Source organism: Aotus nancymaae, unplaced genomic scaffold, assembly GCF_030222135.1.
Source record: "Aotus nancymaae isolate 86718 unplaced genomic scaffold, 86718_ANA_hifiasm-v0.15.2.pri h1tg000008l, whole genome shotgun sequence".
Taxonomy (NCBI): domain Eukaryota; kingdom Metazoa; phylum Chordata; class Mammalia; order Primates; family Aotidae; genus Aotus; species Aotus nancymaae.
The window spans coordinates 10,234,747-10,247,295 of NW_026988419.1; the positions used below are offsets into that span (position 1 = coordinate 10,234,747).

The following is a 12,549-nucleotide window of genomic DNA, read 5'->3' on the forward strand; positions in this document are numbered from 1 at the left end:
ACAGGGCCTAGGCTGGTAGAGATTCCTATATGCCTTTGTCCTGAACATAATACCTTACACAAGAGAGGCATAACATCAGCATTTTTTTTTTTTTTTGACAGTCTCACTCTGTCACCTATGCTGGAGTGCAATGACGTGGTCTCGGCTCACTGCAACCTCTGCCTCCTGGGTTCAAGCAATTCTCCTGTCTCAGCCTCCCAAGTAGCTGGGATCACAGGGACCCACCACCACACCCAACTAATTTTTTGTAGTTTTAGTAGAGGTGGGGTTTCACCATGTTGGCCAGGCTGGTCTCGAACTCCTGACCTCAGGTGGTCCACTTGCCTCGGCCTTCCAAAGTGCTGGCATTGCAGTCATGAGCCACACACCTGGCCAAGATCAGCATTTTAGCAAAGCATTAGTGGTCAATGGCCTTGAGCAGGAACAGCCGCTACCTGGAAGGTCATTGCAGTGGCCTGATTGAGAGGTGTTGCAAGTCTGAGCAGCAGCTGTGAAAGCAAAGAGAAGAAGGGTAGGGATTTATTTAGACAACAGAATCAGTAGGAACTGATGACCAAATCCAGGGGGGTGAGATCAAGGGAGGGAGAGGAATAAGGGGGGAAGGGAAGGTAAGTTGGTTGAACTCTAGAATGAATTAGATGGAGCAATTAGAAAGAGGTTACAACTACTAAGCAAAAAAGGGACTAAAGGAAAAAGAATCTTGATATCAGTTTGGGACATGGTGACATGGATTGAGGAATAGGCATGTAAAGGGTCTAGTTAGTGGGTGAAAATATTGGACTAGTGGCCCAGAGGGAGATCAGGGCTAGTCATCTAGGTTTGTTGAGCTACCTGCATGCTAGACACAGCAGCAGAGAGTCAGCAAGTTTGTCCAGGAGAATATGCATTTTGCAAAGAGGAAAGGCTTTCTTGAGGAACATGAATATTCAAGGAGAAGATGGATGGCTAGAATATAAACAACATGCCGCAGAGATGTTTGCCTGTTCTGTTGATCGATATGTGCTAGGCACACCAAAATACTTCTTAAACAAATGCAGGGTAGGAGGGAGGTGAATTATCCAAGGAGTCTGAGAAGGAATGATCAGAGATAGAGGAGAAAAAGAGGTGTTAAGCAGTATTGCCAAAATCAGGAGAGCAAGGGAGATTTTCAAGGATCAGAGATTGGTGAAGAGTAGCACATGCTGCTGAGAGGTAAACGTTGGGGAGGTCTGGAGACTTTCAATGAGCAGAGATTCAGGAGAACAGCTTCAGTTGGGTGGGTGGGGTATGGTATGGAAAGAGAAGGTGTCAGTGAGTACAGGAATAGGTAGGGAGGAAGACAGCGAGGGGAGTGTGTGAGTATTGGAAATGAGCCTTATTTGGATGATGGGAGAGATCTTGCCATACTTGCTACACTAAATAAACACCAGAGTCCATCAGACTCTGCTTTGGTCTGTGCCAGGGGTTCTTGATGTGAAGTCCCCCAGGCCAGAAGTCTCAGCATCACCTGGGAGCCTGTTAAAAGTGCAGATTCTCAGTTCTTATCTAGACCTCCTGAGTCATAAATTCTGGGGGTGGGGCCCAGCACCTGTGTGTTTTAATGAGCTTTTGGAATTAGTTTGACAACCACTGGCTGTGACATAATTTTGAGAAAAATTAGCACAGTTGAGCTCATTTTCCTCTGAAGAGTGAGTTTCTGAGAGAGTTCTAAAGCTAGAAGCCAAGATGTACAGAGCAGAGAGCAGGAGAAATGAAGCTCTGCCCTCCTGCCTGGAATGCAGCTGGGGCTCAGTTTTCTTGGTGCAGATAGAAAGAAGAGCCGTGTGGCCTCATTCCCTTACCGAGTCTCAAATTTCCTGTTGCAACACAAAACATTATTATCTAAGTACATGCTTTGCTTTAATAGAATGTGGCTTTTCTTTTATTAAAGGCCTGGCATTCCGCATTCTTTTTTTCTGTCCTTAAAATGCCATCTGATATTTTTATTTTTGGTATGCCACATGAGTGCAAACTGAAAAAGCTCGAGATTCGGGCGGATATTTCCCGTGATACAACCGCAAGTTTATCAAGACATTTGTTTTTGTCCTACCAGGTCTGCGAGCTGGATATTATCTTTAATTTTGAAAAGGCTTATTTCATCCTGGACGAGTTTATAATAGGTGGAGAAATTCAGGAAACATCCAAGAAAATTGCCGTCAAAGCCATTGAAGACTCTGATATGTTACAGGAGGTCAGTACAGTTTCCCAAACCACGGGAAAAAGATGATGACAATGATGATATAGTGTTAATAATTATAATATTAACCAAGACTTACCGGGTACTTTGTGCAGGGTACAGTTTCTAAACTATGTATTAGCTTATTTAATTCTCACAGCAATTCAAAAAGGTAGGTAGTATTGTTACCCCCACTTTACAGATGAGTAAACTGAGACACTAAGAGGTTAAATGACCTGCTCAATTTCACACTGCTAGGAAGTGTGGTATAGAGACTGAACCCAGGTAACTGGGCTTAAGACTCTTTGCTCTTCATGTTTGGTTGAGCTTTGGAGTGCGAGAATACTTCACTGCCAAAAAGGTATCAAATTATTCTTTTCAAGAATAATTTTATGAGATGTATAAAAAGACTTTCATTAAAATACCCATGCTGCCCTGGGAAAGGAGAATAGCAGTACATTGTGATTTTGTTTGCCAGGGATATTAAAGCTTTATTATTGAGCATGGTATTTATCATCGTAATTAAAATTTCTTACACCTTTTGAGAAGGCTGTACATGTGCTCCTGTTTGCATAAATAAATTGGGAACACTGTGGCTTGCTTGCCAAGGCATAAATGGGTCCTGAAGCATCCGTTTGGTATTGCTCTGGACTCTGGGATTTCTATATAAAATAAAGTGGAGGGTCGGGCGCCATGGCTCACGCCTGTAATCCCAGCACTTTGGGAGGCCGAGGCGGGTGGATCACGAGGTCAAGAGATCGAGACCATTCTGTTCAACATGGTGAAACCCCGTCTCTACTAAAAATAGAAAAAATTAGCTGAGCACGGTGGCGTCTGCCTGTAATCCCAGCTACTCAGGAGGCTGAGGCAGGAGAATTGCCTGAACCCAGGAGGCGGAGGTTGTGGTGAGCCGAGATCACGCCATTGCACTCCAGCCTGGGTAACAAGAGCGAAACCCCGTCTTAAAAATAAATAAATAAATAAATAAATAAATAATAAAGTGGGAATGATCTTTTAGAAGCAGCACAGATTTGCATCATACCTCATCAGGGAATTTACCTATTAGCCCCTCCATTCTTCCTAAGACTCTGTGAGAAAGAGCACTTCACCCCACTGACCTCTGCCCTCCCAGATGAGATGCTCTGAGGGCCTGGGTTTCATCCCAGCTCTTCCACCTCGAGATCCTTCTTCCTGCCGTCTCAGTGGGTCTTCCCATCTTCCTATTTTCAAATCAGTAGGTCAAGAGGATCCAGAGCTTATAAAGTACTTTTTTTTTAAAGTGGCATTTGGCCAGAAATGGTGGCTCACTCCTATAATCCCAGCACTTTGGGAGGCTGAGGCAGGTGGCTCACTTGAGGCCAGGAGTTAGAGACCTGGCCAACATGGTGAAGCCCTGTCTCTACTAAAAAAAGAAAAAAAAAAGCCAGGCATGGTGGCGGACACCTGTAATCCCAGCTACTTGGGAGGCTGAGGCAGGAGAACCACTTGAACGCAGGAGGTGGAGGTTGCAGTGAGCTGAGATAGCACCACTGCACCACCTGGGTGACAGAGAGAGACTCGAGACTTCATCTCAAAAATAAAGAAAAATTAAAAAGATAATAAATAAATAAAACTGGCATTAAAGCTGTTTTTTCTGCTATGTGGAAGAGGGTGATTAGGTTAACAGAACACCATTACGTGTGAATTCCCAGCAGCTGTTTTGGCCGTCTTTAGGCTGATTACTTGCTTCCATCCAGCCAGAGAATCAGTCCTCTGGTGAATGGATGCGAAGGAAGACATCTATTTGAGTGGGTGCCATAAGCAGCTGCGTGTGCCTATTAGAAGGCCAATGCATTCATTACTAGAGGAGTCTCACCTCAAAAAATGCATTTAAACTCTCCGATGTTGATTTGGCTGTCTCCAAATGCCACAGGGAGAAAACTTTACAAAGTAGTTGAGAAATCAGTGGTTTGAAAATTTCACAAAACAGTGTTTTATAAAGTATACTGGGGGTTGGGGGCAGGCAGAGGGGGAGGAGGTTTTTTAAAATTCTATCCTCAGGGTCTTGACTCTGCAATCTCTTTACAAGAGAAACAGACTTTTAACAGGGTTTTTGGCACTTCAGTAATTAAAACTGAATTGGGGTCCAAGACACACCTGGGTTAATTTGAAATCCTCTTAAACCAGGAAACAGTTTTAAAAAGGTTCTGGGGCAGACATTGTGGGATTTATCACGCCTATAATCCCAGCACTTTGGGAGGCCGAGACAGGCAGATCATGAGGTCAGGAGTTTGAGACCAGCCTGGCCAACATGGTGAAACCCCATCTCTACAAAAAAAAAATACGAAAATTAGCTGGGCATGGTGGTGGGCACCTGTAATCCCAGCTATTCAAGGAAGCTGAGGCAGGACAATTGTTTGAACCTGGGAGGCAGAGGTTGCAGTGAGCCGAGATTGCGCCATTGCACTCCAGCCTGGGCAACAAGAGCAAAACTCCATCTCGAATAAAAGAGGTTGTTAGAAATCTGGTGTTGCTAGTTCCATTTAAATCTAGGAAGTAGGTATTTCAAGAGTGAGCTCTTTCACAATTAAATGCTAATTGGCAATTCATGTTCCTGGTGATTGAGTGGAGGGGCTTGATGGGTAGGTCTCAGGGGACCTGCATTTAGCCCCAGTGTCCCTATTTGCGTGAGCAGGCAATGTCATGGCTACCCTCTCATTTTCTTCTGTTGCACTAACAACGCTTGCCAAATACAGAGAGTGTTATTAGCGTTTTCTTGAGCTCTGGTATTCAGTAAAGTCAATGAATATTTTGGGGAGCTTGTTGATAGTGAGAACCTTGTCTCTACAAAAAAAAAAAAAAAAGATAAAATTGGCCAGGTGCGGTGTGCACCTGTAATCCCAGCTACTCAGAAGGTTGACGCAGAAGGACCGCATGAGCCCAGGAGTTTTGAGACCAGGCAACATAGCGAGAACCTCGTCTCTACAAAAGGTAATAAAATTAGCCAGGCCTGGTGGTGTGCACCTGTAATTTCAGCTACTTGGAAGGCTAAAGTGAAAGGATCACTTGAGCCCAAGAGGCCGAGGCTGCAGAGTGGTAATTGCACCACTGCACTCCAGCCTGGGTGACAGAGTGAGACCCTGTCTCCAAAAAAGAAGGGTCAGATTATATCTCAGGAGTAATAGGATACCATGCGCCCTCGTGTGGATGCATGTGAAACTGCTAGATGCACCCAACACTGTCATCCTTAAAAGAGTAAACCATTTTAACAGCTAAGAGAAACCACAATGCAATAGGAAGTCACAACACGCACTGAGCTGTATGCATAAGAAACACCACAGAGCTAGATGTAACCAGAAGAGGTCCCAAGATACAGACTCCAGTCCCTGTCCTGTGAATATGAGGGCAACTAAGGTTCTGCCAGCTCTGAAAGTCTGCCCCAAATCTTCAAAGTGGCAAGCTCAAGAAAATACCAGCTTTTACCTTATTGGTTTACACAGCTTGAGTAACAGCCTGGCTCGGCTCACACAGGGCAGCCAGTGTGGCGTTTAGCAGACTGAGTCATCTGGTGGTGTGGGCAGTGCCCATGACTAGAGGCCACTGAACCACAAAGACAGGAAAGTGTCAACTCCAGGCCCCTCTCAAGGCTGCAGGCAGGGTCTAGCAATGCCCTCATCTGGTCATGGGTTTTTGTCAACGTTGCAAAAGTAAGATATTTTAACTGCAGAAAGTGCGTAGCCATACAATGTAATATATGCTAGAGGAGTGTCAAGCAATTAATTAATGAAAATAACATGCAACTGATTTTTATTTTGCGGTGTCTGTCATCTTCAAAGTTCATAATCTGCAGTCATTTCTTTTCTCATTCCAAATATACTTTATATTTGATTTTGTATTTGTAACTTTATATTCCCACTTAAATGGTATAAACTCTAGACTCCACAAAACAAGCATGGGCCAATGGCCTGTGTGATCCCTCTGCTAAGTTAAAAGACATGGGCAGCATCTGTAGAGGGATAGAGAGGGGAACGGGGCTGTCTCGGGCAATGCCCATTTAGGAGGTGAGAGCTTTATTGAGTAAACGTGGATGATTGAGCACAAGTATTTCTCAGCAGAGGAACTCTGGAGTTCTAGATAGAGCTGGTAAAAACCAGTTAGAAAATCTCTTTCGAAGATAAGGGCAGATTTCTAGCTCTGCTATCTCCTGAACAATCTTGTTCGGCCAGTAGCCTTGGTCTCTTCAGCCCATATCAGTTAGTGGACTTCCTGGCAGGTTCATATGAATCACATACCCTGGGGTTTAAACTTAAGAACAGGTTGAACTTGGATTGCTAAATGAGCAAATCGTGACTCAAACGAAAGAGACAGGTTGACTTTCTGTTCTCTCGAGCTTTCTTATTGATTCAACCTGGGGCTCTGGTGTGATACAAATATATATGTTTATAGTAGGAGAGAGTGCAAGAGAAGGCCCATCCATCTTGTATGGTATAGGACCAGCAACATCACTGTTAACTTTGAACTCTGCCTGTATTCGTGAGTCTGTTCAAACATTTTTTTTTTTAATGCTGAAAAAAAATTATGCCTTAGCAAACTTGGTAACTGATGGGCAATATAAAAAGAATGAGATCATGTCCTTTGCAGGGACATGGATGGAGCTGGAGGCCATTATTCTTAGCAAACTAACCCAGAAACAGAAAATCAAATGCTGCATGTTACCACTTATAGTGAGAACTAAATGATGAGAACACATGGATACATAGAAGGGAATAATACACATTGGAGCCCATCAGAGGGTGAAGGTTGGGAGGAGGGAGAGGATCAGGAAAAATCACTACTGGGTACTAGGTGTAATACCTGGGTGATGAAATCATCTGTATAACAAATCCTCAAGACGCAAGTTTACCTATATAACAAACCTGCACATGTACCCTTGAACTTAAAAGTCAAAAAGAAACATAATTTGTTTACTTTGGAGGGATGCCTTTGGAAACATATGGCAGAAATTATATATTTTTTTCTATGAACTTGGTAGAGAAGTAAAGAAATTTCTAAAAATTTCGGTCTGTTTATCTTTTTCTTTATTCTTCTTTTGAGACAAAGTTTCACTCTTGTTGCCCAGACTGGAGTGTAACGGTGCAACGTGTTCACTGCAACCTCCGCCTCCTGGGTTCAAGTGATTCTCCTGCCTCAGCTTCCTGAGTAGCTGGGATTACAGGAGCCCGCCACAACACTCAGCTAATTTTTGTATTTTTAGTAGAGATGGGGTTTCACCATGTTGGCCATGCTAGTCTTGAATTCCTGACCTCAGGTGATCCGCCTGCCTTGGCCTCCCAAAGTGCTGGGATTACAGGCATGAGCAGCCATACCTGGCCTGTTTATCTTTTTTGTCTTGACGATACATGTAATTTTTGTTTTGCACAATATAGGTCATAATACATACATTAAACAAATATAATTCAGAATTCTCTCATACATGTACCTGGATGTGGTGGTCCTCATGATCATTTTAGCAAACATGTTTATCTTAAGTCAACAGTCATATATCTTGGCAACTTTGCTTTAGCATTTCTCTCTCTCTCTCTTTTTTTTTTTTTTTGGAGATAGAGTCTCACTCTGTCACCCAGGCTGGAGTGCAGTGGCACAATCTTGGCTCACTGCAACCTCTGCCTCCCGGTTCAAGCAATTCTCCTGCCTCAGCTTCCAGAGTAGCTGGGACTACAGGTGCACGCCACCACGCCCAGCTAATGTTTGTATTTTTTCGTAGAGATGGGGTTTTGCCATATTGGCCAGGCTGACCTCAGGTGATACACCCACCTCAGCCTCCCAAAGTGCTGGTATTATAGGTGTGAGCACTGTGCTGGCCAAGCACTACTCTTACCAGACATTCATTTTATGATCACGCTTAACTTTTTCTCAGTTGAAAGTGACTTAATTCCAGCCATATGGACGTGTATACAAATTATACTCAAACTTTGATTAGAATGTAAAGATTTTATATCCATGTATCCTTTTGATAACTTGTTTTCAACAATGGCAAATAAAAAAATGCAGATTTCACAGTCTGCTAAAGAATGTGACTTAAAGGGAAGATTGTTCTAATTTATTGTTCTCTTTCAGACATTGGAAGAATACATGAACAAGCCTACATTTTAACTGGAAATCTACCTGAAGACTCGAGCCTGCATGTTATGAAGCTGTAAATAAGCAATGCTTCCCATCCAGTTTTTTGATGGAGCCTCAGGCACTATGCCAAAAATAACTTAAAGGGATTTTTGTTAACTAAAAAAAGTTAAAGTTGTTTAACATATTTATAATTACTATGTGTCTGTACTATTAAAAAAAGAAAAAACTATGTGTCCTTATTATACTATATAAAAGTCCTTGTAGCTCTGAATGTTTAAAATAACTACCACCTAACCCAACAGACAATATTTGTAATGTTTTAACTCTGTGTTATATTTTTAAGCTAGTTTAGATAAATTTGCTGCAATTTTTTTTGCATTTAATCCTCTACTGACAGGTTGGAAAATATGTTGTAATAATCCATGGTTTTGAATGTAAAGTATATATGATATCATTAATACTTTTTCTAAATATTTGGTTTTTTAAATTGTATAATAATTCAAACATGTTAATAGTGCAGTTTATAAATAATGCTAGACCTTTTTCATACACTTAATAATACTGTTATTGCAATTCACATACAAAGTATCTGATTTTAATGTGCTGAATTCATTTATTTTTTTCTGAATTCATTTATTATTTTAAGAAAATAACCAAAGAGTATAGAATTTAATAAGTGTTTTTGACGCTTTAGAAGCTGCTATCCTGACTGAGGTTTTAATTTATCTTTTAATTGAATATAAGGGACGTTCCAATAAGGTTTTCTACAAACTATATATTTATTAAGGTTTATAGAGACCTAGAGATACAGCATCTATGACTTCCTTTATTATTCTAAAATAGTATAAGAGTTAATAACAATAGCAATAATAATTATTGCTGCTATTTTTTAAATTTCATGTTCCAAGCATTCTTAATTGCTGGAAATTTCATTTCAAATATGTTTTAATGTATCTCTAATACTTTGAAGATCTACTATATGGCTTACTTAGAGCATTTAAGATTATCACAGTCTATATGGTAGATTCCTTTCCTTCTTTTTTATTTTCTTACCCTTTCTTCCCTAAATAAAAGAGTTGCTGCCAACCATTATTACTGTGAATATATCACATTTGTGCTTCCTGGAATGAAAATTCTGTTTAACCAGGTACTAACAGTGATCAAGCATATTGTAGGGAAATAGCTTGTAGACCAGGCGCGGTGGCTCACACCTGTAATCCCAGCACTTTGGGAGGCCGAGGTGGGCACATCACTTGAGGTCAAGAGTTGGAGAGCAGCCTGGCCAACATGGTGAAACCCCTTTTCTACTAAAAATACAAAAATTAACTGGGTGTAGTGGCACACACCTGTAGTCCTAGTTACTCAGGAGACTGAGGCAGAAGAATTGCTTGAACCTGGGAGGCGGAGGTTGCAGTGAGCCGAGATCGCACCACTGCACTCCAGCCTGGTGACAGAACTCAAACAAAACAAAACAAAAAAACAAAAATTAGCCAGGTGTGGTGGCGGATGCCTGTAATCCCAGCTACTCCGGGTGGGGGTTGGGAGTGCTGAGGCAGGAGAGTGGCTTGAACCTGGGAAGCAGAGGTTGCAGTGAGCAGAGATCACTGCACTCCAGCCTGGGCGACGGAGCAAGACTCCGTCTCAAAAAAGAAAAAAAAGAAAAAAGGAAAAGCTTGTGGTATTCTGTCTTGATGTCTGCTATTTGATGTTTTACCTGTGCATTTTCTATGTTAGCTTTGAGGCCTGGTATCATTCATATTAGAGTGGTTTGGGACCTTCAGTGATTTCCTAGAAGAGTGTATTTCCTGTTGGATTCTTTAGAAGATCCCATGTGGTAGAGTTTTAGAGAAACTTATGGAAAAATGTTTTCTTTAGTTCATCTCAGCAGACATATTTATGGAAAACAGCAAAGCAAGCAGGAGAACAAAGGGAAAAATTCACCAATTCCTCAATATAACCATCAAAGGAAATAACTCAGATTAGTATATAAAATAATCATTAGGCTTTTACTATCCAATATTTCCTCAACCACATAATTGTAGTTATGGCATCAGCTTGAAGTATATCATGTATGATTAATCACTCTTTTTATCTTCAGTTTTGTGGTTTAACTTTTTTTTTTTTTTTTTTTTTTTTGAGACGCAGTTTCGCTCTTGTTACCCAGGCTGGAGTGCAATGGCGCGATCTCGGCTCACCGCAACCTCCATCTCCTGGGTTCAGGCAATTCTCCTGCCTCAGCCTCCTGAGTAGCTGGGACTACAGGTGCGCGCCACCATGCCTAGCTAATTTTTTGTATTTTCAGTAGAGACGGGGTTTCACCATGTTGACCAGGATGGTCTTGATCTCTTGACCTCGTGATCCACCCGCCTTGGCCTCCCAAAGTGCTGGGATTACAGGCGTGAGCCACCGCGCCTGGCCAGGTTTAACTTTTTAATGTGGTAGAATCCTTCCCTTCCCTTCCCTTTCCTCCTCTCCCCTCCCTAACCCTTCCCCCCTCCCCCTCCCCTTCCCTACTCCTCCCCCCTCCCCTCTCCCCGCTTCTTTCCCTTATTTTTTGAGACGGAGTTTTGCTCTTATTGCCTAGGTTGGGGTGCAATGTTGCAATCTAGGCACACTGCAACCTACGCCTCCCTGGTTCAAGCAGTTCTCCTGCCTCAGCCTCCCAAGTTGCTGGGATTACAGGCATGCATCACCATGCCTGGCTAATTTTGTATTTTTAGTAGAGACAGGGTTTCTCCATGTTAGTCAGGCTGGACTTGAACTTCCAACCTCAGATGATCTACCTGTCTCAGCCTTACAAAGTGCTAGGATTACAGAAATGAGTCACCACACCTGGCCGAATTCTTTATTTTTCAATACAATTTTGTAAAGATGGACCTCATGTAAATCCATCACACTTTTTCTGGTTCTTTTGAAATTTTTCACCATATTTGGATAATGGTAGCGCTTGAACCTCAATCAAATATACTACATATATTGATAATTCCATATTAGATACTCTAGCTATGCACAGGCTTCTCAGACTTCCTATCAATGTCACACATAGAAAGTAAATATATCTCAGCCAAGTGAGGTGGCTCACACCTGTAATCCCAGTACTTTGGGAGGCCAATGCGGGCAGATCACCTGAGGTCAGGAGTTCAAGACAGACCAGCCTGGCCAGCATGGTGAAACCCTGTCTCTACTGAAAATACAAAAATTAGCCAGGCATGGTGGTGCACACTTGTAGTGCCAGCTACTTGGGAGGCTGAGGCAAGAGAATTGCTTGAACCCGGGAGGTGGAGGTTGCAGTGAGCTGAGATCATGCATCGTACTCCAACCTGGGTGACAGAGTGAGACTCTGTCTAAGAAAAAAAGGAAAGTAAATATATCTATATGGCACAATGGGGTAAATTTGAGAAATTTTAGGGACATCTTACATGGGCCTAGGCTAAAATAATCATTGTGTTTTCTTTATGTTACATAATTACCGTAAGATGACCAAGGGAAAGGAAAGATAATAAATATTAAATTTCTATAAAACTTCCAAAATAAAATATTTTAACATTTTTAATGAAGAATTTGGTGTGCTTTCATGAATATACTTTTTTAAAGTCAGATTTTAATGGCTGCATAATATTCCATGGTGTATATGTGCCACATTTTTCCTGTCCAGTCTATCATCGATGGGCATTTGGGTTGGTTCCAGGTCTTTGCTATTGTAAACTGTGCTGCAATGAACATTCGTGTGCATGTGTCCTTATAGTAGAACGATTTATAATCCTTTGGATATATGCCCAGTAATGGGATTGGGGGGGACAGCGGGGGGGGAGTTGGGGAGGGATAGCATGGGGAGAAATGCCAGATATGGGGGAGGGGGAGGGAAGCAGCAAATCACACTGCCATGAATGCACCTATGCAACAACTTTGCATGTTTTTCACATGTACCCCAAAACCTAAAATGCAATTAAAAAAAAAGAAAAAAAAAAAAGTCAGATTTTATGCTTGAAATTGCTACTAATAATTCCTGGCGACGTCTCTTTAATAAGACCTCTTTATTTTCTTGGTACCTACCACCAAGAAGCTACTTCACAGGTAAGTGGTAGCAAATGGGAGAAGAGCATTAATTGTTTTTGCTCCTACCGACTTTTCTCATCATTCACCTACATTTTGGTAATCTGATCTTCTCACATGTAATTAATGATGGGATCATTCTTTAAATCCAGTGACAGCTCCTTTTCTTTCATTAACAAATGTGAAGTCGACAGTTCTTG

At 41.8% G+C, this 12,549-nt stretch overlaps 1 protein-coding gene across 1 annotated transcript in view; it reads left to right on the forward strand.

Moving 5' to 3' along the window:
• The window catches only part of AP1S3 (adaptor related protein complex 1 subunit sigma 3), a 36,445-nt gene extending 27,057 nt beyond the window's left edge, over nucleotides 1-9,388 (forward strand). The window contains exons 4-5 of the mRNA XM_012445874.3: nucleotides 2,072-2,209; nucleotides 8,291-9,388. Coding sequence (XP_012301297.2) covers nucleotides 2,072-2,209; nucleotides 8,291-8,326 — 174 coding nt within the window. The 3' untranslated portion in view covers nucleotides 8,327-9,388. The remainder of the gene's footprint in view (nucleotides 1-2,071; nucleotides 2,210-8,290) is intronic.
• Nucleotides 9,389-12,549: the final 3,161 nt, after the last annotated feature.